The sequence below is a fragment of the Oratosquilla oratoria genome, chromosome 25 (assembly GCF_046742065.1).
Source record: "Oratosquilla oratoria isolate Oo_2021 chromosome 25, ASM4674206v1, whole genome shotgun sequence".
NCBI lineage: Eukaryota > Metazoa > Arthropoda > Malacostraca > Stomatopoda > Squillidae > Oratosquilla > Oratosquilla oratoria.
Window position 1 is genome coordinate 41598612 of NC_134801.1, and position 23057 is coordinate 41621668.

General features: G+C 35.9%; 1 protein-coding gene across 1 annotated transcript in view; it reads right to left on the minus strand.

Annotated features, from left to right (window-relative positions):
* Nucleotides 1-23057, minus strand: part of LOC143039087 (trypsin alpha-3-like) — a 46321-nt gene that overhangs the window by 17846 nt on the left and 5418 nt on the right. The window contains exon 3 of the mRNA XM_076208939.1: nucleotides 4124-4224. Coding sequence (XP_076065054.1) covers nucleotides 4124-4224 — 101 coding nt within the window. The remainder of the gene's footprint in view (nucleotides 1-4123; nucleotides 4225-23057) is intronic.

Sequence of the window (23057 nt, forward strand, 5' to 3'; positions counted from 1 at the left end):
GCACTGGTACCTACTTTATCCGTCCACCAGATGTATCATTCCCCTTAAGACCTCTGATGTTCCTACCTCTTCATATGTGGTGCGTTATTGGGATATTGGTTCAAGAGCCTGCTCTTTTTTCGGAATTCCCTGTACTCACCAATTGTCAAATACTCAACAACTGGAAAGAACTATATGCCATCGTATAGATACGGGTGATTCAGCTCCAGTTCCATTTAAGGCAAGACCATGGATGGGTGAGAAGCTCAAGGCTGCTAAGAATGAATTCCAATTTTTGCTTAATGCTGGGATCATTCGACGTTCCAACTCACCTTGGGCGCCTCCACTTCATTTGGTTCCCAAGAAAGAACCACATTCCTGGACACCTTGCGGAGATTACCGAGGTCTGAATAAAGTAACTGTAAATGACAAATATCCCATACTATGCTTGCGTTCTCTCACCATGTCACTTAACAATAAGCATATTTTTACTAAGACTTACAATGTGCACATCTGCAAATTCCTGTCGCTGAACAGGATATCCCTAAGACTGCGATATACACACCATTTGAGTTTTCATACATGCCATTTGGTTTAAAGAATATTGGTGCTACCATTCAGCACTTTATTGACACATCACTAGCTAATGTGAAAAATATCTTTACGTACCTCAATGGCGTATTGGTTGATAGACTCTTGAGGAGCATATTTCTGATGTTCATTCTGTTCTTTCCATTTTGGCTAAGAACAACATGAGACTTTCCCTCAGCAAATGTGAATTCTTCAAGTCAGAACTTACTTCTCTTGGTTAACAAATTAGTTCAAAAAGGAATAAGCCACCTAAAGAGTATGCCACAGCCATTTCAGACTTCCTTTTGTCCCAGACTTCACAGGTTTCGTCTCCCTCAGGGCGAAACCTAGGTTTCCATAGATCGATTAAAACCGGCTTTTCTTCCTATCACTAGTCGGACTCAGTTTCACATAAATGACGTCCCCGTACCCAGCGCACCCCAATGACCAATGTCACTGACTCAGCCACTTCAAGCATGACTGGCGCCGCCCGCCTGGGTACTTTGCCTCAAACAGCTCATGCCTCCATTAGTGCCCTTGACCACTCTGTTACCTTTCCCCCTCATGCCCTTTCTCCTCCTCTCCTCCCTTTGTCCTTCCCTGTGCGACCCATTTGGGCAGGACCGTCCGCTTCCATGATCTTTCTGACTTTTCTTACTATTGACCCTTTTCCTTTTCCATACGCTCTGCTCTTGCGGGGAGGGGGGTGAGTATATGTAGTCATTCTTCTCTGTATAGTATAGTCATTCTTCTCTTTACAGTATAAGTAGTAATTATTCACTATATAGTATATGTAGTACTTACTCCCGATATAGTAATAGTTTTATGCATTTAGTCTGCGTAGTCACTACATAACTGCTCTACGTGGTAGTTTATGTGCATCTTTAGACCTACGCAGTTCCCATATATGCATTCCACCCTGTACAACGTTAGCTCTAATCATTTTGCATGCAGGTTCCTCATTTGTATATGAGTGTTTCCCTTATGTTATATTTCTTTTATGTTATAAATATATATATATATACATATATATATATATATATATATATATATATACATATATATATACATACATATATATATATACATATATATATATATATATATATATATATATATATAGATATATATATATATATTGATGAAGGTGGAAAAAGAAGTCACGGGTCTAGTTCCGAGAACTAGACCCGTGACTTCTTTTTCCACCCTCATCAACTTGTCACAAAATACCAGCATATATATATATATATATATATATATATATATATATATATATATATATATATATATATATATATATATATATATGAGTGGAAAAGGTGATACAGAAACGCGGGTTGGAGCGAGAGCACTATATTCCTGACGTTTCGACTACAAGTCAGAGTGAAGAAGACTTGTAGTCGAAGAGTGAGGAATATAGTGTTTTCGCTCCAACCCGCGTTTCCCTACCACCTTTTCTACTCATCTGTCTTATCTTTATAGCAACATATATATATATATATATATATATATATATATATATATATATATATATATAATATACATATATATATATATATATGTATATATAAATATATATATATTCAGACGCTCCTCTACTTACGTTCATTCGTTTTACGTTTTTTCGATTTTACGTTTCAACTGACTGTAAAAAAAAAAAAATTGTAAAAAGAATTTTTTTGAGTGAATTTTTTAGTTTAGCGCGCTCTCCGTAGTTCAAACGATACTTGCGCATGATGCTGCGTCCATTGTTTACATTGCACAAACGACAAACTGAACATGCCTTGCCTCATCATCATCCTCCTCCTCCACCATCTCAATTTATGTTGCTTGAATTTAATTTATTTGAAATTAATGTTATTATTTTACAATGTTATGTGTATAATTAATGATTTAGGGGTGTTTTATAAGATACGGTAATAGAATTTACGGATGTATAGTACAGTAATAACTTACGTTTATTTTCAACTTACGTTCGGCCGTTCGGAATGTAACTAAAACGTAAGTTAAGGAGCGTCTGTATATATATACCAATCACGAAGAACCCACAGTCAGAATAAAAGGAAACTTAGAAGAAAGTATAATTTCTATATTTCGGCTAATAGCTATAGCCCTCTTCAAGAAAGTACAGATTACAATAACTTGCAGAGACATAAGTACAATTGAGATGTGAGTAGAAGGGGAACACACAGAGCTAAAACCGGACAAACCGTCGCGCAAGGCGGAGTCAGAGGTGAGGGGATGTGTGGGTGGAGGAGTGAGGTCAGAAGGGAAGCGGGGTGGGAACGGGGTCAGGAGCATGGAAAATCTTAACCAAATGGCTCACAGCTAGCCATGAGATTATGTCCGGAGACCATTGACCTTTGGAGATGTTCAAGTTCGGACATTCTTCGATTAAGGCTGATTCAACTATTTTTTTCTAAAGCTACAGTTGGACTTAAACAAATATTTGGCCTTGTCCCAGTCAAGACTGTGATTTTTTATACTGACGTGTTGAAACAAAATACCCATTAGGTTTGCCCAGGAAAATTCCGCTGTGTTTCAACACGTCAGTATAAAAAAATCACAGTCTTGACTGGGACAAGGACAAAAATTTGTTTAAGTCCAACTCCGTTAACCTAGTGTTAAAATCCCTTCCGGTCTGACCAAGGTACACTAAATCACAATCTTTACAAGGAAGGCTATACACTCCTGGGGCCTCGTTTCCCTTTAACCTTTGGTGAACATTAACAATTTTTTGTATACAATGTTAGGGTAACGGTAGGCAACTGCAACAAGCGTCTCACAGTTGCCTACCATTACATGGAACATGATGCATGGAACATAAGAGCATGGAACATCAGAACATAAGTGACAGAAAATCACCAAATGGCCCCAAGGCCACAGTAAGCAATGATATTATGATTTATGAAATGTTCAGAAAAAACGATTGGAAATAAGATAAGATAAATTATTAGATATTCAGCAAAGACACATGATGCTTTGTGTTGTAATTGTACTTTTCGAGGTTCGATGAGTCCCTGCATATCAAAGGTATGTAGATTTTTGCCTCTTTGTGAACACTGTAATGTCAGAGGAGTATCCCAGTATTAACTCGGTGAGACAGTCACCTAGACTGAACTTACACCATCAACATTTACTTATCAAAAGGGATAGGAAAATATGTTGGAAGTCAAAATATTCTCCATAGTTTTTCCTATAGCACAACAAGATATTGTGTGTGCTTGTGACATAATCGGAAGCATGCTGGTGTTGCACTTGCTTAATTATGGATTCAAATCCCACACTCCTCCCTGATTCCCAGCAGTGACTTACCTGCTCCAATGGTCCAAGCACACAGGGTAAAGGTGGCAGCTATGTCTGCAGCTACATGCTTCCTGACATAGGCTACTCACCTTCTTCAACAATATTTTCATTCGCATATTTCACTAGGAATGCAACATGAACTTGTGTATATATATACATATATATATATATATGTGTGTGTGTGTGTGTATGTATGTATACATACATATATTTTTTCCTTTCAAATCCCCTCAATCTAAAATGAATACTCGTAGGTAGGAAAACTTACCAAGCAAGCGCTTCCATGTAGTGTCTCAGAACATATCATGTTTTCTGATATGGAAGATTTTTTGTAACCGGAATTCTTGTGGCATGACTTTCTCGACATCACTGTGGAGGAGAGGCACATATAGCTGAGCATTAGAAAATATATTCTATGTTTATTTGTAGACAGTGAAATAAATGTATTTTAGACACTCAAACTGAGCAGGGACTGAATTCAGATCACTGAGTTAGCAGGCAAGCATGGCACTACTACACCAGCAAGCCACTGGTAGTAGAAGACATATTTGAAAAATTAGGTAAGTTGGCAAGGAGTGAACATTACAATAAGATATGGATAAAAAGAGAAATGAATATTGAGGAATTAGAAAAAGAGAAGACACTAAGATATGAAGCTAAGGAAAAAAACGCGAAGAGAACGGAGACCGAAAGCAAGGAATTCTATTGGAGAGCAATCAACATGAGACTGAGAAAATGGTACATCAGAATGGGCGAACCAAAGACAGAAAAAAATATAGAGACAGAAAAAAACTAAAAGTGGCCTATACTAACATTGACGGATTAATTTCAGGACTGAATGAACTTAATGATTACCTGTTAGAAGAAAAAAAAACAGACATAATGGGAATTGTGGAGACTAAATTAAGGGGTGCAATACCACCCATCAATGTTGGACAAGGGCTATACAATTACTGGATTAAAAACAGAGACGAGAAACAGGGAGGAGGAATCATGTTCTTGGCCAAGAAAAACTTGAATGTGACAAAAATTGCGGAGGGCAAAGGTAATGTAGAACTGATCATGATAAAAGTCGAAGACAAGGACATGAAAAGTAGAAAGTTTGTGGTGACTTATGTGCCCCCAAAAACGAGCGCTTGGAAAGAGAACGAGCATATGAAAATGCTAGAAGATACAAGGCATTCATTAAATGAGATACTAATGGGTGGAGGTAATCTGGTAATTATGGGGGACTTTAACTGCAGAGAAATTTGTTGGGAGGACATTACAGTCAAAGGTGGAGAAGACTTGTGGGGGTAATATATTACTGGCCATGACCATGGAATATACAATGACACAGTGGGTCAGTGAAAACACCAGATACACAAGTAATGAAGAGCCGTCGAGACTAGAATTAATATTTATAACAGAATCTGAAATTGTGGATAAAATCCAAGACACCAATTGGTAAAAGTGACCATGTACTTATTGAAAATGAACTAAAGGAAGAAATATTCATGGAGAGAAATGAAAAGCATAGGAAAGGAAGATTGATGTACAGCAAAACGGACTTTGGAAAGCTGAAGAAATTCCTTCAGAATGCAAATTGGGAAAAAGTTTACATGGAAGAGACAAAGGTGGAAGAGAAATGGGATATCTTGACGGAAAATTACAATAAAGGAGTGAATAGGCATGTACCAAGACAGAAGCTAGAGAGAGTGGTTCAACAGAGGATGCATTGAGGCGAAAGACAGAAGGGACAGAGCTTGGAAAAGATGGGGAAAAGATAAAAAACCTGGAAAATAGCAAGTATATATAAAATATAGAAATGAGTATGTAAAAGTGCGAAGAGAGGAAAAAAGGAACTATGAAAAAGACATTATAGATAAATGCAAAGAGCAACCCAAGCTATTCTATCGATACGTTAACAGCCGAAGTCATGAACAATCACTTCAAGTCTGTTTTCACTAGAGAGAAGGCACAGTGTTGGGACGAAGCAAATGAAGTGCAATCTCCCCCCATGAGCGAGATAATAATAATACAATTTAGATAATAGAACATTTATCAAACCTTGATGTCAGGAAATGGCATAGCCTGGACAGAATTGCAAATTGGATTCTAAAAGAATGCAAAGAAGAACTAATAGACAAAATATATAATGTAATAAGTTGCTCACTTAAAGAAGGAAAAATACCAAAAGACTGGAAAAATGCTAACATTGTACCAATATATAAAGGAGGAAACAAGGAAGAACCAACTGACTATAGACCGGTCTCACTAATAAGCACTATAACCAAAATTTGTGAGATCAATGGAGTTCCACAAGGATCTGTATTGGCTCCAATAATGTCTGCTATTTATGTGAATGACATGGAAGATGATGTGCAATGTTACATGAGCTTCTTTGCTGACGACACTAAATTGTTAAAGAAAGTAAAAACTAAAACGGATTGCGAATCACTACAGGAAGACCTGAATAAGGTATGGAGCTGGAGTCAGAAATGGGAAGTGGACTTCAATATTAAGAAGTGTAGTATAATGGAGTTTGGAAAAAGTAAAAATAGAATATCAGGACAATAAAAAAAATGGAACTAAGGAGGTAAAGAAAGTGGGATCTGAAAAAGATTTGGGAGTAATTATCTCAAACGACTTGTCCTATGATAAACAAATAAACAAAATTGTTGGAGAATCCTAGAACTTGCCAAGATCAATAAAAGTGGCATTTACATATGTGGACGAAGAAATCATTAAAAAAATATTAGCCACACTGATAAGGCCTAGACTAGAATATGCGGCGACATTGTGGTCACCCAGTACCAAAAAGAATATAAAGAAAATAGAAAGAATCCAGAGAGCAGCCACAAAAATGGCTCCTGCACTTTCAAACTTGTCATATGAGGAGAGACTGGCTAAATTGGAGTTACCGACTCTGGAGCAAAGAAGAGAGGCGATCTACTGACCATCTATAGAATCATGAAGGGCACAGAAATACTCAATAGAGATGACTTATTAAATTGGGACAAGAGAAACACAATAGGACATGGAAAGAAACTCAAAAAACATAGTTATAGAAGAGATCTGAAGAAGAACAGTTTTCCACATAGAGTGGTGGACACTTGGAACAAACTGGACTAAAAAATAGTGTGTGCAAAATCCATTCATGAATTTAAGAGCAAACTAGACACTGCGAGATACAAAGGCGGGACACCATGAGCGTAGCTCCCCTTCCCGTAAAATACAAGTAGATAAATACATAATTGTAGTATGCAGGAAAGGAGCAACATTTGTTGGGTCCTGTCTCCTACTCTCCAATCTATTATACCTAGCCTCAAATTCATGTACAGTTTCAACTTTATTTATATGCTTGATTTCCAGTTATCATATTTAGATTTTAATCGATGTGTTGTTCAAACTTAGGATCTTCTAAGCTATTCTAAGTATATATACATCTGTATGGAAAACTGTATTTCTTCACGTCCTTTAGGCATGTGGTCTTTTGTAATTTGTTCCCATGACCTATTAAAGCCCTCCCATTCATAAGAGGTTACTTCTGTCATAGCAATCTATCCCCTTTAGTGACCTGAATACTGAAATCATATCACCTCTTTTTCTTTGATCTTTCAAAGTTGGTAGACCCAGTGCTTTCATTCTTTCCCCATATGGTTTATCTGCCAGGCTGTATATTTACCTAGTTGTATCTCACAGGAAGGGGAGCTAGGCTGGTGGTGTCCTGTCTTTGTATCACATGGTGTCTAATTTGCTCTTAAATTCATGTAAAGTTTTTGCACACACTATTGTTTTATCCAGTTTGTTCCAGATATTCACCGCTCTGTGTGGAAAACTGGTTTTTTTCAGATCTCTTCTATAACTATCCTTTTTGAGTTTCTTTTCATGTCCCCTTGTATTTCTCTTATCCCAATTTAGTAATTCCTCTCTGTCAAGGACTTTTGTGCCTTTCGTGATTCTGTAAATGGCCACCAAGTCACCTCTTTCTCTTCTTTGTTCCAAAGTTGGTAATTTCAATTTAGTCAGTCTCTTCTCATATGACAGGTTTGAAAGTGTTGGGGCCATTTTTGTGGCTGCTCTCTGGAGTCATTCAATTTTCTTTATATTCTTTTTGGTCCTGGTTGACCATAGTGTCGCAGCATACTCTAGTCTAGAGCTTATTAGTGTGATTAGTATATATATTTTTTTAGCAATTTCTTCATCTAAATAGGTAATAGCCACCTTTATTGATCTTAATAAGTTGTAAGATTCTCCAACAATTATCTGTTTATCAGGGGACATGTCATTTAAGATGATTATTCCCAAGTCTTTTTCAGATCTCACTTTCTTTACTTTCTTTGTTCCAATTTTATATTGTCCTGATATTCTTTTTTAACTTTTTCCAAACTCCATTATGCTACATTTCTTAATGTTGAAGTGTACTTCCCACTTTTGGCTCCATTTCCAAACCTCGTTTAGGTCTCTCTATAGTGATTCACAATCCATTTCAGTATTCACACTTTCCCTAGCTATTTAGCATTATCTGCATAGAAGCTCATGTAACAATCCGCATCTTCATCTATGTCATTCACATAGATAGCGAACATTATTGTAGCCAATACCGATCCCTGTGGAGCTCCACTAATCACCTTCTCCCAAGCTGAACTCTTTTCTCTGAGCACTACTCTCATTTTTTTGCCATGCAAGAAATCCTCCATCCAGTTTAGTAATTTACCTTGTATTCCTCATATGTTTTCAATTTTTTTTTTTTTTTTATAAAATTTTTAGTCTTGAGTAGGAACAGATTAAGTTTGTAGCATATGATCTTCCCTGTCTGAATCCAAATTGTCTTGGGTTTATTATATTGTTTTCTTCCAGGTGTTTTATCCATCTATTCTTGACCATTTTTTCACAAATTTTGGTCACAGTGCTTGTAAGGGAGACCGGTCTGTAATTTGTTGGTTCTTCTTTGTTTCCTCTTTTATATATTGGTACAATATTGGCATTTTTCCAGTCCTTTGGTATTTTTCCTTTTTTGAGTGAGCGACTTATTATGTTATATATTTTGTCCATTAATTCTTCTTTACATTCTTTTAGTATCCAATTTGCAATTCAATCCAAGCCGTGTGATTTCCTGACATCAAGGTTCGTTAGTTGATCCATTATTTCTTTTTGTGTTATTGTTATTTCCCTCATGGGGAGAGATCTCACTTCACTTCCTTCGTCCCAATGCTGTACTTTTTCTCTAGTGAAAACAGACTTGAAGTGATTGTTCATGACTTCAGCCATTTCAAAATCTTCTATATATTTTATATTTAAGTGGCGTAGTTTTACTATTTCCTGATTCCTGATTTTTAAGTTTACCAATTACATATCTATAGAATAAGTTGGTGAGACCATACCTGGGGTCGAAAGGGGGTCAGTAGATTGCTAGGGGGTCGAAAGGGGTCAATAAATTACTATGAGGACGAAAGGCAGTCTTTAAAATTAAATGGTTGGCATGAAATGACCCTGTTCTCTTCCCGTACTGAAAGAGTGACAATAATCAACCAACCAATATCTAAACTTAAAGAAAAACCATGTCAGTTCACTCTGAGTCGAAAATCCTCCCCATTCTGTGCATGTCGGGAGAATCTCACATACACAAAACCACATCGTGAATGAACATCAAGATTGTGTAATATTATTGGCTTGAATATTACTTATAGTAATATAATAAAGAATATATGATATCACTCTTAAAGCTATTGGTAAATTATAAGTATTTGAAAACACTTATGTTTATGTATATTATGTCGTTATGTCGTCCTGGCTGTTCAACTTATACATGGATGGGGTGGTGCGAGATGTAAATGCAAGGGTAGTGGGTAAGGGATTGGAGATGGTTAAAGAAAATGGAGAAAAGTGGGAGGTGAGCCAGCTGTTGTTTGCGGACGACACTGCACTTGTGGCAGGATCGGAGGAGGGATTGAGGAAGTTGGTGGCAGAGTTTGGGAGAGTATGTGATAGAAGGAAGCTAAAGATAAATGTGGGTAAAAGTAAGGTGATGAGATGTACAAGGGGTGAAAGTGGCAGTAGACTGGAAGTGAGCATTAAGGGAGAGCGACTGGAGGAAGTGGGTAGTTTTAGATACTTGGGTGCAAATGTGGCAGGAAAAGGTGGAGTGAAGGTGGAGGTAGAATGTAGATTGAGAGAAGCGAGTAAATGCCTTGGTGGATTAAAGAGTGTAATGAGGAATATACATTTGGGAATGGATGCTAAGAGGAGACTGTATGAAGGAGTGATTGTGCCAACAGCACTGTATGGGGCAGAAATATGGAACATAAGAGAAGAAGAGAGAAGGAGTTTGAATGTGTTTGAGATGAGGTGTCTGAGAAGTATGATGGGGGTTACTAGGCTAGATAGAGTGAGAAATGAGGAGGTGAGGAGGAGAACAGGGGTGGAAAAGGAGCTGGGAGATAGGGTTGATGAAAGAATATTGGTATGGTTTGGACACATGGAAAGAATGAGTGAAGAAAGACTAGTAAAAGAGGTATGGAAGGCAGATGTGGAGGGAGTGAACATGAGGGGACGTCCTAGGATGAGGTGGATGGATGGGGTGAAGGGGTACCCAGACTTTTGGCCGAAAGACATTTGGCCGACGTACATATGGCCGGCGGACATTTGGCCTAATGGACATTTGGCTTAGTGGACATTAGGCCTAATGGAAATTTGGCCGAATGTACATTTAGCTAAGGGACGTTTGGCCGAAAAAGTATAGTAACAGCCAAGACTTTAAAGTATATTGTAAAAACTCATTTGATTAACAAGATGTTTATTGCAGAGAGGAAATTCAATTAAAAATAGTTTATTGTAGTAAAAACTGAAGGAATTCATAGTTCACTCGCTCATATAAACATGAGCGCTCATATAAACCTACGCCAAACGTCCCTTAGTTAAATGTCCATTAGGCCAAATGTCATAGTTCACTCGCTCATATAAACATGAGCGAGTGAACTGCATGTTTAAACAATAAGGTGAAGGACTGAGCTAGTTGTGTTGTTTAAGTTTGGTGAGTTCAGAATGGCAGTTACTATAAATACATACAATTCAGTATTTTAGATATCTTATTCGTAAACTGGCTAATTTTCAGATAAAAAATTCTGTGTTAAACACAGACAGACAGACAAATATGACAGTGAGAGAGACAGTAAGAGTGAGTCCACTAAGTCAAATTTCCATTAGTCAAAATGTCCAATAAGCCAAACGTCCCTTAGTTAAATGTACATTCGGCCAAATATCCATTTGGCTAAATGTCCACTAAGCCAAATGTCCATTAGGCCAAATGTCCGTCGGCCATATGTACGTCGGCCAAATGTCCTTCGGCCAAAAATCCGGTCACGGGGTGAAGGGGGGTTTGGGGAAGAGGGGAATGTCTGTTGAGAAAGGACGGGAGAGGACAGAAGACAGGGGTGAATGGAGAATGGTTGTATATGGATGATGTTGTGATTGCATGAGGTGGAATGGGTGGGGGGGATGGGGGGTGAGGTAGTATGTGTGAGCAAAATTTGACGCAGCCCGAAAGGGATTTCTCCCCGTCCTCTCCTTTTATGCAATGGGGGGACGGAGAGGGGCGGGGGGTCGCCGATTTAATGAAGCGGCCTTGCTGTGGATGTGCTGTGTCTTGCGACACTGCTTCTGACCCAGGGCAGTGGACAGGGTGCAGGGATGACCCGTCACCCAGGAGGTACTCAGATAAGAGGGAGGGTGGAGGGGTGTGGAGTGTATTCAGGGATGGAATGGGTGGAAATTATTTTATGCCCTTCCCTTTTTGGCTACCTCCCTTGTAAGGGGGTAAAAGCCTTGGTATATGTATGTATGTTTATGTATATGTGAAAGTGTCTGTATAATTATTGGAACGCCGTCGCCTTGATGAATGTTGCCATTTGGCCCTTTCATAACGGATGAAAATAAAAATAGATAAATAAATAGATAAGAATAAAAGAATAGAATAAGTAAAATCAACAAACACGAAAATTGTGACTATAGTATTTTAGAATTACAATAAGTGATTTATGAGACCAAACAGTAAAGAATTAAAACAATAATATCAACAACAAAAATGATAACAATCATAATGATGATAATTACACTATTGATAACTAAAATTCTAATAATAATAATAAATAGTAATAATAATATTAGTAATAATAATAATAGCATTAATTACAATAACAATATAAATAATATCAATAAACTGACATAATTCGTGAATTAATAGTTTGGGGGTCTATAGAAAATCTTAAACTTTACTAGTATGGGGGGTCGATGAGCTGAAAAGTTTGGGAACCCCTGTTCTACAGTGTTTACTTTTTTCAACAATTTTGCATCGTCCGCAAAGAAGCTCATATAACTTTCAGTTCCTTTACCCATATCATTAATATATATAGCAAACATCATTGGGGCCAGAACTGTTCCTTGTGGAACTCCACTAATCACTTCATCCCAATTAGTGTTTGTCTCTTATCACCATTCTCATTTTTCTTTCATGCAAGAAGTTTTCCATCCACTTCAGCTGGCACCTTCTTATGTGGCACCTTATCAAAAGCTTTTTTCGGGTCTAGAAATGCACAATCGGTCCATCCATCTCTTTCTTGTATTACATCTATTATCCTTGAATAGAAAAAACATTAAGTTTGTGACGCATGATCGTCCTTCTCTAAATCCAAATTGCCTTGGATTTAGTACTCTGTTTTTTCCAAATGCCTTACCCATGTAATTTTGATCCTTTCACAAATATTAGCTATCGTACTTGTAAGAGAGACTGGTCTATAGTTAGGGTTTTCCTTGTTTCCCCCTTTATATATCGGTACTATATTTGCTCTTTTCCAATCTTCGGAACTTTTCCTTCTTTCAATGAACTGCTTATTAGACTATGTATTTTGTCTGTTAGTTTGTTCCTGCATTCTCTCAAAATCCAGTTTGCCATTTCATCTGGTCCATGCAATTTCTGACATCGAGATTACTCAAGTGATTCATTATTTCTTTCCTTGTTACTTCTATCTCTTTCATAGGGGGACTTTCTCCTCCCGCTCGACATCTCTAAGTTGTATGTTCTCCCTCATAAACACCGATTTAAAATGCTTGTTCATAATTTCTTCCATTTCTATTTCCTCTGTGTATTCCTCCTTGTCGTAGTTTCACTAATTCTTGTTTATTTTTCAGTTTGTTGTTTACAAATCTATAAAATAGCTTTGATTAATCTTTATATTTTATGACATATTTTTCGTATTCTCTCTTTTCTTCTCTGCATACTTGAACATACTGATTTCTATAATAAGTATATATTTTCAATTTTTCAGGTCTTTTGTCTTTCTTCCGTTTTATCCAAGCTTTATCCCTTTTATATTTTAACTCACTACATCTTTTGTTGTACCAACATTTTACATATCCTTTTTTTTTTCTTTCTTTCTTTGAACATATTTTTCCATTCCTTCCTTATAAATTTTTATCAAAAATTTCCATTGTTTCCTCTTTGTGTATCCTTTCCCAGTCTGCTTTTTGGAAAAAAAAATATCTTATAAAAAAAAATCCATACATTAATCTTCCCTTTCTATAGTGTTTAGTTTTTTTTCATGTATTTTTCCTCATTTAGTTCCAGTTCAAGCACTATGTGGTCTCTTTTACTTACTGGTGTCTTATATTCAAGCTTGTCCACTATTTCAGGTTCTGTTGTGATGATTAGGTCCACTCTCGATGGTTCTTCCTCATTTGTATACCTAGTATTCTCTTGCATCCATTGTGTCATTGTATGTTCTATAATCATATCAAGGAGTACATTTCCCCATAGGTCATCTCCACCCTTCACTGTCATCTTTTCCCAGCAGATTTCTTTACAATTAAAGTCACCCATTATAACTATTCTTCCTCCATCTTCCATTATCTTATATAGTGTTATCCTTGTGTCTTCTAACATATTTTTGTGTTCTCTGTCTTCCCACGAAGCCGTTTTAGGAGGTACATAATTTACCACAAACTCCCTGCTCTTCCCATCCCTGTCCTCCACTTCCATCATAATCATCTCTACTCTATTCTTTCCATATGTGACATTCCTCACATTTATATCCTTCTTAGTCAGGAACATAACTCCACCCCCTTGTTTTACCACTCTGTTTCTAATCCAATAAATATATGCACCATGTCCTACACTGTTGGGTGGTAGTGGACCTTTCAATTTTGTCTCAACAATTCCCATTATGCCCGGTTCTTTTTCTTTCAGGTAATCATTCAGTTCGTTAAAGCCTGTTATTAAGCCAACTATATTTGTGTAAGACATTTTCAATCTTCTGCTACTTCCATCGTGTTTTCTGTTCCCCTTCCGTTTTTCTCTGCTATGAACCATTTTCTCACTTTCATATTCACTACTCTCCAATAGAATTTCTCTTTTTCTGTCTCTGTTCTTTTCTCGTTTTTTCCTTAGCTTCTTGTCTTTTTGCTTTCTCATCCTCTCTTTCCTCTTTATTCATTTCTCTTTTTATCCATACCTGTTTAAATTGTTCACTGTTTGCTAGTTTCCCTGTTTTTGCTAAGATATTCTCTGCTGTTGTTTGTGACCTGAATTTGATCTTAATTGGTCTGGTCTTATCTGTATTGTATTTCCCTAGTCTATATATTTCTTCTATTTCTTTCTCTGTTTCTGTTCCATCTTCTTGAACTACTTCCAATATCTTATTTACTTTCTCCTTCTCCTCCTTTATTCTTGTAGTCCAATTTGTATTATACTTCTCTTCCATCCCCAATATAATTATACATTTCTTTTTATCCGCTAAGTCTCTCACTATATTCTCCTTCTCCCTCATCACTTTAATAATTGTGTCTTTAGTTTGATCTTTCATCTGTTGTGCCACTATATCCTTAAATACAATTTTGTTATTCTCTTGGACTTTTTTCCAACCCTGTACTTCTTTTGCTATGGACTCTTTATTCTCTTTATTATTCCTCTTTAATTCCTCATTCTCATCTTTTACTTCTTTTAACTGTCTTTTTAATTCTTCTATTTCTTTAGTTAGGGTTTGGTTCTCCTTCTTTAACTCTTCCAATTTATCAACTCTCTGCGCTATCCGTGTAAGTTGACCGAACCTACTCTCCCAATGTTCGGTCATTTTCTCTAGTTTTTCTTCTAGACTTGCTAATCGGGGGAGGTTGGCATCCCCCTCATTAAATCCATGGAAATTATTATTTTCACTTTCCATTGTGTTGTTCTTATCTATATTTCTAACCTTAATGCTTTTACTGATATTTTCGATTTCCCCTGCGTCATCAGGAGACCTCTTGTTTACATTTTTTCTGCCGTCAGGGGGAGCCCGTTCGTCTCCCTCCTCATTTCCTTCCATTTCCTTCAGCAATCCCTCCCATTCTCCCCTTTCATCACCTTCCCACTACACCACGAGCTTTCCCCCTTCCCTACTGATACAAAAATATGCTCCCTCGTTGTTGAGATCCACGAAAATTTCATTTCTTCTCCGGAGTTCCAATCTTCGCCGTGAATCCGTCTACGTGTGTATTTACCTAGTTGTATTTTACGGGAAGGGGAGCTATGCTTGTGGTGTCCCGTCTTCATATCTCATTTTATCTAAACTGTTTTTGAATTAATTTATTGTTTTTGCACACACCACTTTCTCATCTAGCTTGTTCCAAATATCTATTACTCTGTGGGGAAAGCTGTTCTTTTTTTAGATCTCTTTTATAACTGTCCTTTTTGATTTTCTTACTATTACCTCTTGTATATATAAAATCCCATGTTATTAGTTTCTCTATATCAATAGTTTCTAAGACTATCATTATAATAAAAATAGTTATAAAATCTCCTCTCTCTCTTCTCTGCTCTAGTGTCTGTAGCTCAAGTTTTGCTAGTCACTCTTCATAAGATAGTTTTGAGAGTGTTGGTGCCAATTTCGTAATTGCTCTTTGTATTCTTTCAAGTTTTGTTATACATTTTCTTATACTTGGTGACCACATTGTCGCTGCATATTCCAATCTTGGTCTTATCAAAGTGATTAGTATTTTCTTCACCATTTCTTCATCCAGGTATATAAATGCCACTTTGATTGTTCTTATTAAGTTATAAGTTTCTCCAAAAATCTTGTTTATATGTTTTTCAGGTGACATATGATTCATAATAATGACCCCTAGGTACTTCTCATTTTCTACTTTTTCTATTCCTTCTTCTCCCAATTTATATGATCCTACTATTCTTTTTTGCTTCTTCGAAATTCCATTATACTACACTTCTTAGTATTGAACTCCATCTCCCACTTCCTACTCCATTCCCATACTTTATTGAGATCATTCTGTAGCGACTCACAATCTTCTTCAGTGTTCACTTTTTTCAACAGTTTTGCATCGTCCGCAAAAAAGCTCATATAACTTTCAATTCCTTTATCTATGTCATTAATGTATATAGCAAACATTATTTGGGCCAGAACTGTTCCTTGTGGAACACCGCTTATTACTTCATCCCATTTTGAGTGTTTGTCTCTTATCACTACTCTCGATTTTTCTTTTCTTGTAAAAAAGTCTTCCATCCATTTAAGCATTTTGCCCTGTATTCCTCCTTCATTTTATAATTTCTTAATTAACTTATTATGTGGTACTTTGTCAAAAGCTTTTTTTTTTATGTCTAGAAATGCACAATCAGCCCATCTATCTCTTTCTTTATTATATCTATTATCCTTGAATAGAAACACATTAAGATTGTGACGCATGATCGTTCTTGTCTGAATCCAAATTGCCTTGGATTTAGCACGTTGTTTTTTTCTAAATACCTTACACATCTACTTTTGATCATTCTTTCACAAATTTTTGCTATTGTACTTGTTAGAGAGACTGGTCTATAGTTAGTACGGTCTTCTTTATTTCCCCCTTTATATATAGGTACTATATTTGCTTTTTCCAATCTTTTGGAACTTTTCCTTCTTTCAAGGAACTGTTTATTATGCTATGTATTTTGTCTGCCAGTTCATTCCTGCATTCTTTCAAAATCCAGTTTGCTATTTCATCTGGTCCATGCGATTTTCTGACATCAAGATTACTCAAGTGTTTCATTATTTCATTCCTTGTTACTTTTATTTCTTTGATAGGGGGGACTTTCTCCTCCCATTCGATATCTCTAGGTTGTATGTTCTCCCTTGTAAACACCGATTTAAAATGCTTGTTCATAATTTCTGCCATTTCTATTTCCTCTGTGTATTCAACTCCTTGTAGTTTCTCTAATTCTTGTTTGTTTTTCAGTTTGTTGTTTACAAATCTGTAAAATAGTTTTGGTTGAGCTTTACATTTCTCTATGATTTTTTTTTTCGTACTTTCTCTTTTCTTCTTTGCACACTTGTACATTTTCATTTCTATAACTAGTATATATTTTCCATTTTTCAGGTCTTTTGTCTTTTTTCCATTTTGTCCAAGCTTTATCTCTTTTGTCTTTCAACACCCTACAATTTTTGTTGTACCAGCACTTTATATATTCTTTTTCTTGCTTTTGTCTTGGGACATACTTTTCCACTCCTTCTTTATGATTTTTTTTTCAAAATATTCTATTTGTCTTCCACTGCTGTTTCCTTTTTGTATATTCTTTCTCAATCTTCTTTTTGAATGAATTCTCTTATTTTATCAAAATTTGTTTTTTCATACATCAATCTTCCTCTTCTATATTGTTCATTTCTTTTCAGGTATTTTTACTCATTTAGTTCCAGTTCAACCAATATGTGGTCACTTTTACTTATTGGTGTCTTATATTCAATCTTTTCCACTATTTCGGGTTCTGATGTGGTTATTATGTCCAGTCTCGATGGTTCTTCTTTACTTCTATAACTAGTGTTCTTATGAATCCATTGCGTCATTGTATGGTCAATAATCATATCAAGTAGAACATTTCCCCATGAGTCGTCTCCACCCTTTACTATCATCTCTTCCCAGCAGACTTCTTTACAATTAAAGTCGCCCATTATAACTATTCTTCCTCCATCTTCCATTATCTTATTTAATGTTATTCTTGTGTCCTATAACATTCTTTTATGTTCTCTCTCTTCCCACGAGGCCGTTTTTGGAGGCACATAATTTATTACAAACTTTCTGCTCTTCGTATCTCTGTCTTCCACTTCGATCATAATCATCTCTACTCTATTCTTTCCATATGTGACACACCTCACGTTTATATCCTTCTTAGTCAGGAACATAACTCCACCCCCTTATTTTGTCTCTGTTTCTAATCCAATAATTATATGCACCATGTCCTACACTGTTGGGTGGTAGTGGACCTTTTAATTTTGTCTTAACAATTCCCATTATGTCCGGTTCTTTTTCCTTCAGATAAGCATTCAGGTCGTACAAGCCTGTTATTAATCCATCTATATTTGTGTAAGACACTCTTAATTTTCTGCTACTTCCATTGTATTTTCTGTTTCCCTTTTGTTTTTGTTTTTCTATTTTTTTTTTTTTTTTTCTGTTATGGTCCATTTCCTCACTTTCATATCCACTACTATACATTAGATTTCCTTTTTTTCTGATTCTGTTCTTTTCTCGTTTTTTTTTTTCTTAGCTTCTTTATTTTCGATTTTTCCTCCTCTTTCCTCTATATTCATTTCTCTTTTTATCCATACCTTTTTATATTGATCACTGTCTGTTAGTTTCCCTGTTTTTGCTAAGATATTCTCTACTGTCGTTTGTGACCTGAATTCAATCTTAATTGGTCTGGTCTTATCTGTACTATATTTCCCGAGCCTATTCATTTCTTCAATTTGTTTCCCTATTTCAGGTTCATCTTCCTGAACTAATTCTAATATATTGTTTACTTTTTTTTTCTTCCTTAATTCTCGTAGTCCTGTTTAAGTTATACTTCTCTTCCATCCCTAATATAATTATACATTTCTTTTTATCTGCTAAGTCTCTTACTATATTCTCCTTCTCGCTCATTACTTTAATAACTGTATTTTCAGTTTGTCGTTAAATACAATTTTATTGTTCTTTTGGACTTTCTTCCAACCCTGTGCTTCTTTTATTATGGACTCTTTATTATCTCTATTATTCCTCTTTAATTCCTCATTCTCATCTTTTACTTTCTTTAACTGTTTTTTCAATTCTTCTACTTCTTTAGTTAGGTTTTGGTTTTCCTTCTTTAATTGTTCCAATTTATCAACTCGCTGTGCAATCTGTGTGAGTTGACCTAGCCTACTTTCCCAGTGTTGAGCCATTTTTTCTAGTCTTTCCTCTAGCCTTGCTAATCGGGGGAGGTTGGCATCCCCCCCTTCATTAAATCCATTTAAATTATTATCTTCACTTTCTATTTTGTTGTTCGTATTTATATTTCAAAACTTAATCATTTTACTGAAATTATTCACTTCTCCTGCGTCAGCTGAGGATCTTTTGTTGACATTTTTTTTCCGTCAGGTGGCGCCCGTGCGCCTCCTTCCTCATTTCCTTCCATTTCCCTCAGTAATCCCTCCCCTTCTCCTTTTTCATCACCTTCCCACTACACCACGAGCTTTCCCCTTCCCTATAAATACAAAAAGGTACTTCCTCGTTGTTGAGATCCACGAAAATTTCCCTTCTCGTCGAAGCTCCAATCTTCGCCGCGAATCGGTCTCTCTGTGTGTGTGTGTGTGTGTGTGTGTGTGTGTGTGTGTGTGTGTGTGTGTGTGTGTGTGTGTGTGTGTGTGTGTGTGTGTATTTACCTAGTTTACCTAGTTGTATTTTACGGGAAGGGGAGCTATGCTCATGGTGTCCCGTCTTCATATCTCATTTTATCTAAACTATTTTTAAATTCATGTATTGTTTTTGCACACACCACTTTCTCATCTAACTTGTTCCAACTGTCTATTACTCTGTGAGGAAAGCTGTTCTTTTTCAGATCTCTTCTATAGCTGTCTTTTTTTATTTTCTTTCCGTGTCCTCTTTTATTTCTATCATCCCATTTTATCAGATTCTCTCTATCAGTAATTTCTATGGCTTTCATGATTCTGTAAATAGCTATCAAATCTCCTCTCTCTCTTCTTTGCTCTAGTGTCTGTAGCTCAAGTTTTGCTAGTCTCTCTTCATATGATAGTTTTGAGAGTGTTGGTGCCAATTTTGTAATTGCTCTTTGTATTCTTTCAAGTTTTTTTATACTTTTTTTTTGTTTTTTTTTGTTTTTTTGTTTTTTTTTTTGTACTTGGTGACCATATCGTTGCTGCATATTCCAATCTTGGTCTTATCAGGGTGATTAGAATTTTCTTCACCATTTCTTCATCCAGGTATGTAAATGCAACTTTGATTGTTCTTATTGAATTATAAGTTTCTCCAAAAATCTTATTTATATGTTTCTCAGGTGACATATTGTTCATAACAATGACTCCCAGGTCCTTCTCATTTTCTACTTTTTTTTATTCCTTCTTCTCCCAATTTATATGATCCTGTTATTCTGTTTTTGCTTTTTCCATATTCCATTATACTACACTTTTTGGTATTGAACTCCATCTCCCACTTCCTACTCCATTCTTGTACTTTATTTAGATCACTCTGTAGTGATTCACAATCTTCTTCCGTGTTCACTTTTTTCAGTAGTTTTGCATCATCTGCAAAGAAGCTCATATAACTTTCAATTCCTTCATCCATATCACTAATATATATAGCAAACATTATTGGGGCTAGAACTGTTCCTTGTGGAACACCGCTTATTACTTCATCCCATTTTGAGTGTTTGTCTCTTATCACTACTCTCATTTTTCATTCTTGCAGAAAGTCTTCCATCCATTTAATCAGTTTGCCCTGTATTCCTCTTTCAGTTTCTAATTTCTTAAGCAACTTCTTATGTGGTACTTTGTCAAAAGCCTTTTTTAGGCCTAGAAATGCACAATCAGCCCATCCATCTCTCTCTTGTATCATATCAATTAGCCTTGAATAGAAACATATTAAATTGGTGACGCATGATCGTCCTTGTCTGAATCCAAATTGCCTTGGATTTAGCACGTTGTTTTTTTCTAAATACCTTACCCATCTACTTTTGACAATTCTTTCACAAATTTTTGCTATTGTACTTGTTAGAGAGACTGGTCTATAGTTGGTAGGGTCTTCTTTATTTCCTCCTTTATATATAGGTACTATATTTGCTTTTTTCCAATCTTCTGGAACTTTTCCTTCTTACAAGGAACTGTTTATTATGCGATGTATTTTGTCTGCCAGTTCATTCCTGCATTCTTTCAGAATCCAGTTTGCAATTTCATCTGGTCCATGCGATTTTCTGACATCAAGATTACTCAAGTGTTTCAATATTTCATTCTTTGTTACTTCTATTTCTTTCATAGGGGGACTTTCTCTTTCCATTCGATCTCTTCAGGTTGTATGTTCTCCCTTGTAAACACTGATTTAAAATGTTTGTTCATAATTTCCGCCATTTCAATTTCCTCTGTGTATTCAACTCTTCCTTGTCTTAATTTATCCAAGTCTTGTTTGTTTTTCAGTTTGTTGTTTACAAATCTGTAAAATAGTTTTGGTTGATCTTTACACTTTTCTATGATATCTTTTCCATATTTTCTCTTTTCCTCTCTGCACGTTTGTACATATTCATTTCTATAACAAGTATATATTTTCCATTTTTCAGGCCTTCTGTCTTTTTTCCATCTGGTCCAAGCTTTGTCTATTTTGTCTTTTAACTTCCTACAACTTTTGTTGTACCAGCATTTTACATATTCTTTTTCTTGTTTTTGCCTTAGGGCACACTTTTCCACTCCTTTTTTGTACATTTTTGTCAAAATATTCCATTTCTCTTCCACTGTTGTTTCTTCTTTGTTCCTTCCTTCTTTCTTCCTTCCCAGTTTTCTTTTTGAAAGAATTCTCTTATTTTATCAAAGTTTGTTTTTCATACATCATTCTTCCTTTTCTATATTGTTCATTTCTTTTCATGTATTTTTCCTCATTTAATTCCAGTTCAATCAATATGTGGTCACTTTTACTTATTGGTGTTTTATATTCAATCTTTTCCACTATTCTAGGTTCAGATGTAATTATTAGGTCTAGTCTCGATGGTTCTTCATTTCTATATCTATTGTTCTCCTGTAGCCACTGTGTCATTGTATGGTCAGTAATCATCTCAAGTAAAGCGTTTCCCCATGAGCCGTCTCCACCCTTTACTGTCATCTCTTCCCAACAGATTTCTTTGCAATTAAAGTCGCCCATCATAACTATTCTTCCTCCATCTTCCATTATCTTATTTAATGTTATCTTTGTGTCCTCTAACATACTTTTATGTTCACTCTCTTCCCACGAGGCTGTTTTCAGAGGCACATAACTTATCACAAACTTTCTGCTCTTCTTATCTCTGTCTTCCACTTCGATCATAATCATCTCTACTCTATTCTTTCCATATGTGACACACCTCACGTTTATATCCTTCTTAGTCAGGAACTGCACCCCCTTGCTTTGTCTCTCTGTTTCTAATCCAATAATTATATGCATCATGCCCTACACTGTTGGGTGGTAGTGGACCTTTTAATTTTGTTTCTACAATTCCCATTATGTCCGGTTCTTTTTCCTTCAGATAATTATAATCATTCAGCTCATTCACTCCTGTTATTAATCCATCTATATTTGTGTAAGACACTCTTAGTTTTCTGCCATTTCCATTGTATTCTCTGTTTCCCTTTTGTTTTTCTCTAGTATGTCGAATTTCCTTATTTTCATATTCACTACTCTCCAATAGAATCTCTTTTTCTGACTCTGTTCTGGTCTCGTTTTTTTTTTTTTTCCTTAGCTTCAAGTATTTTCTTTTTCTCTTCCTCTCTTTCCTCTTTATTCATTTCCCTTTTTATCCATACCTTTTTATATTGTTCACTTGCTGCTAGTTTCCCTGTTTTTGCCAAGATATTCTCTGCCGTCGTTTGTGACCTGAATTTAATCTTAATTGGTCTGGGCTTATCTGTACTATACTTTCCGAGCCTGAACTTCTCTTCGATTTGTTTCATTATTTCTGGTTCATCTTCCTGGACTAATTGTATTAAACTGTTTACTTTTTCATTTTCCTCTTTGATTCTTGTGGTTTTATCTGGGTTATGTTTCTCTTCCATTCCTAATATAATTATACATTTCTTTTTGTCTGCTAAGTCTCTTACAATATTCTCCTTCTGTCTCATCACTTTGATAACTGAGTCTTCAGTTTGTTCTTTCATTTGCTGTTTAATTATATCAGTAAATGCAACTTTACTATTTTCCTGTATCTTCCTCCACCCCTGTGC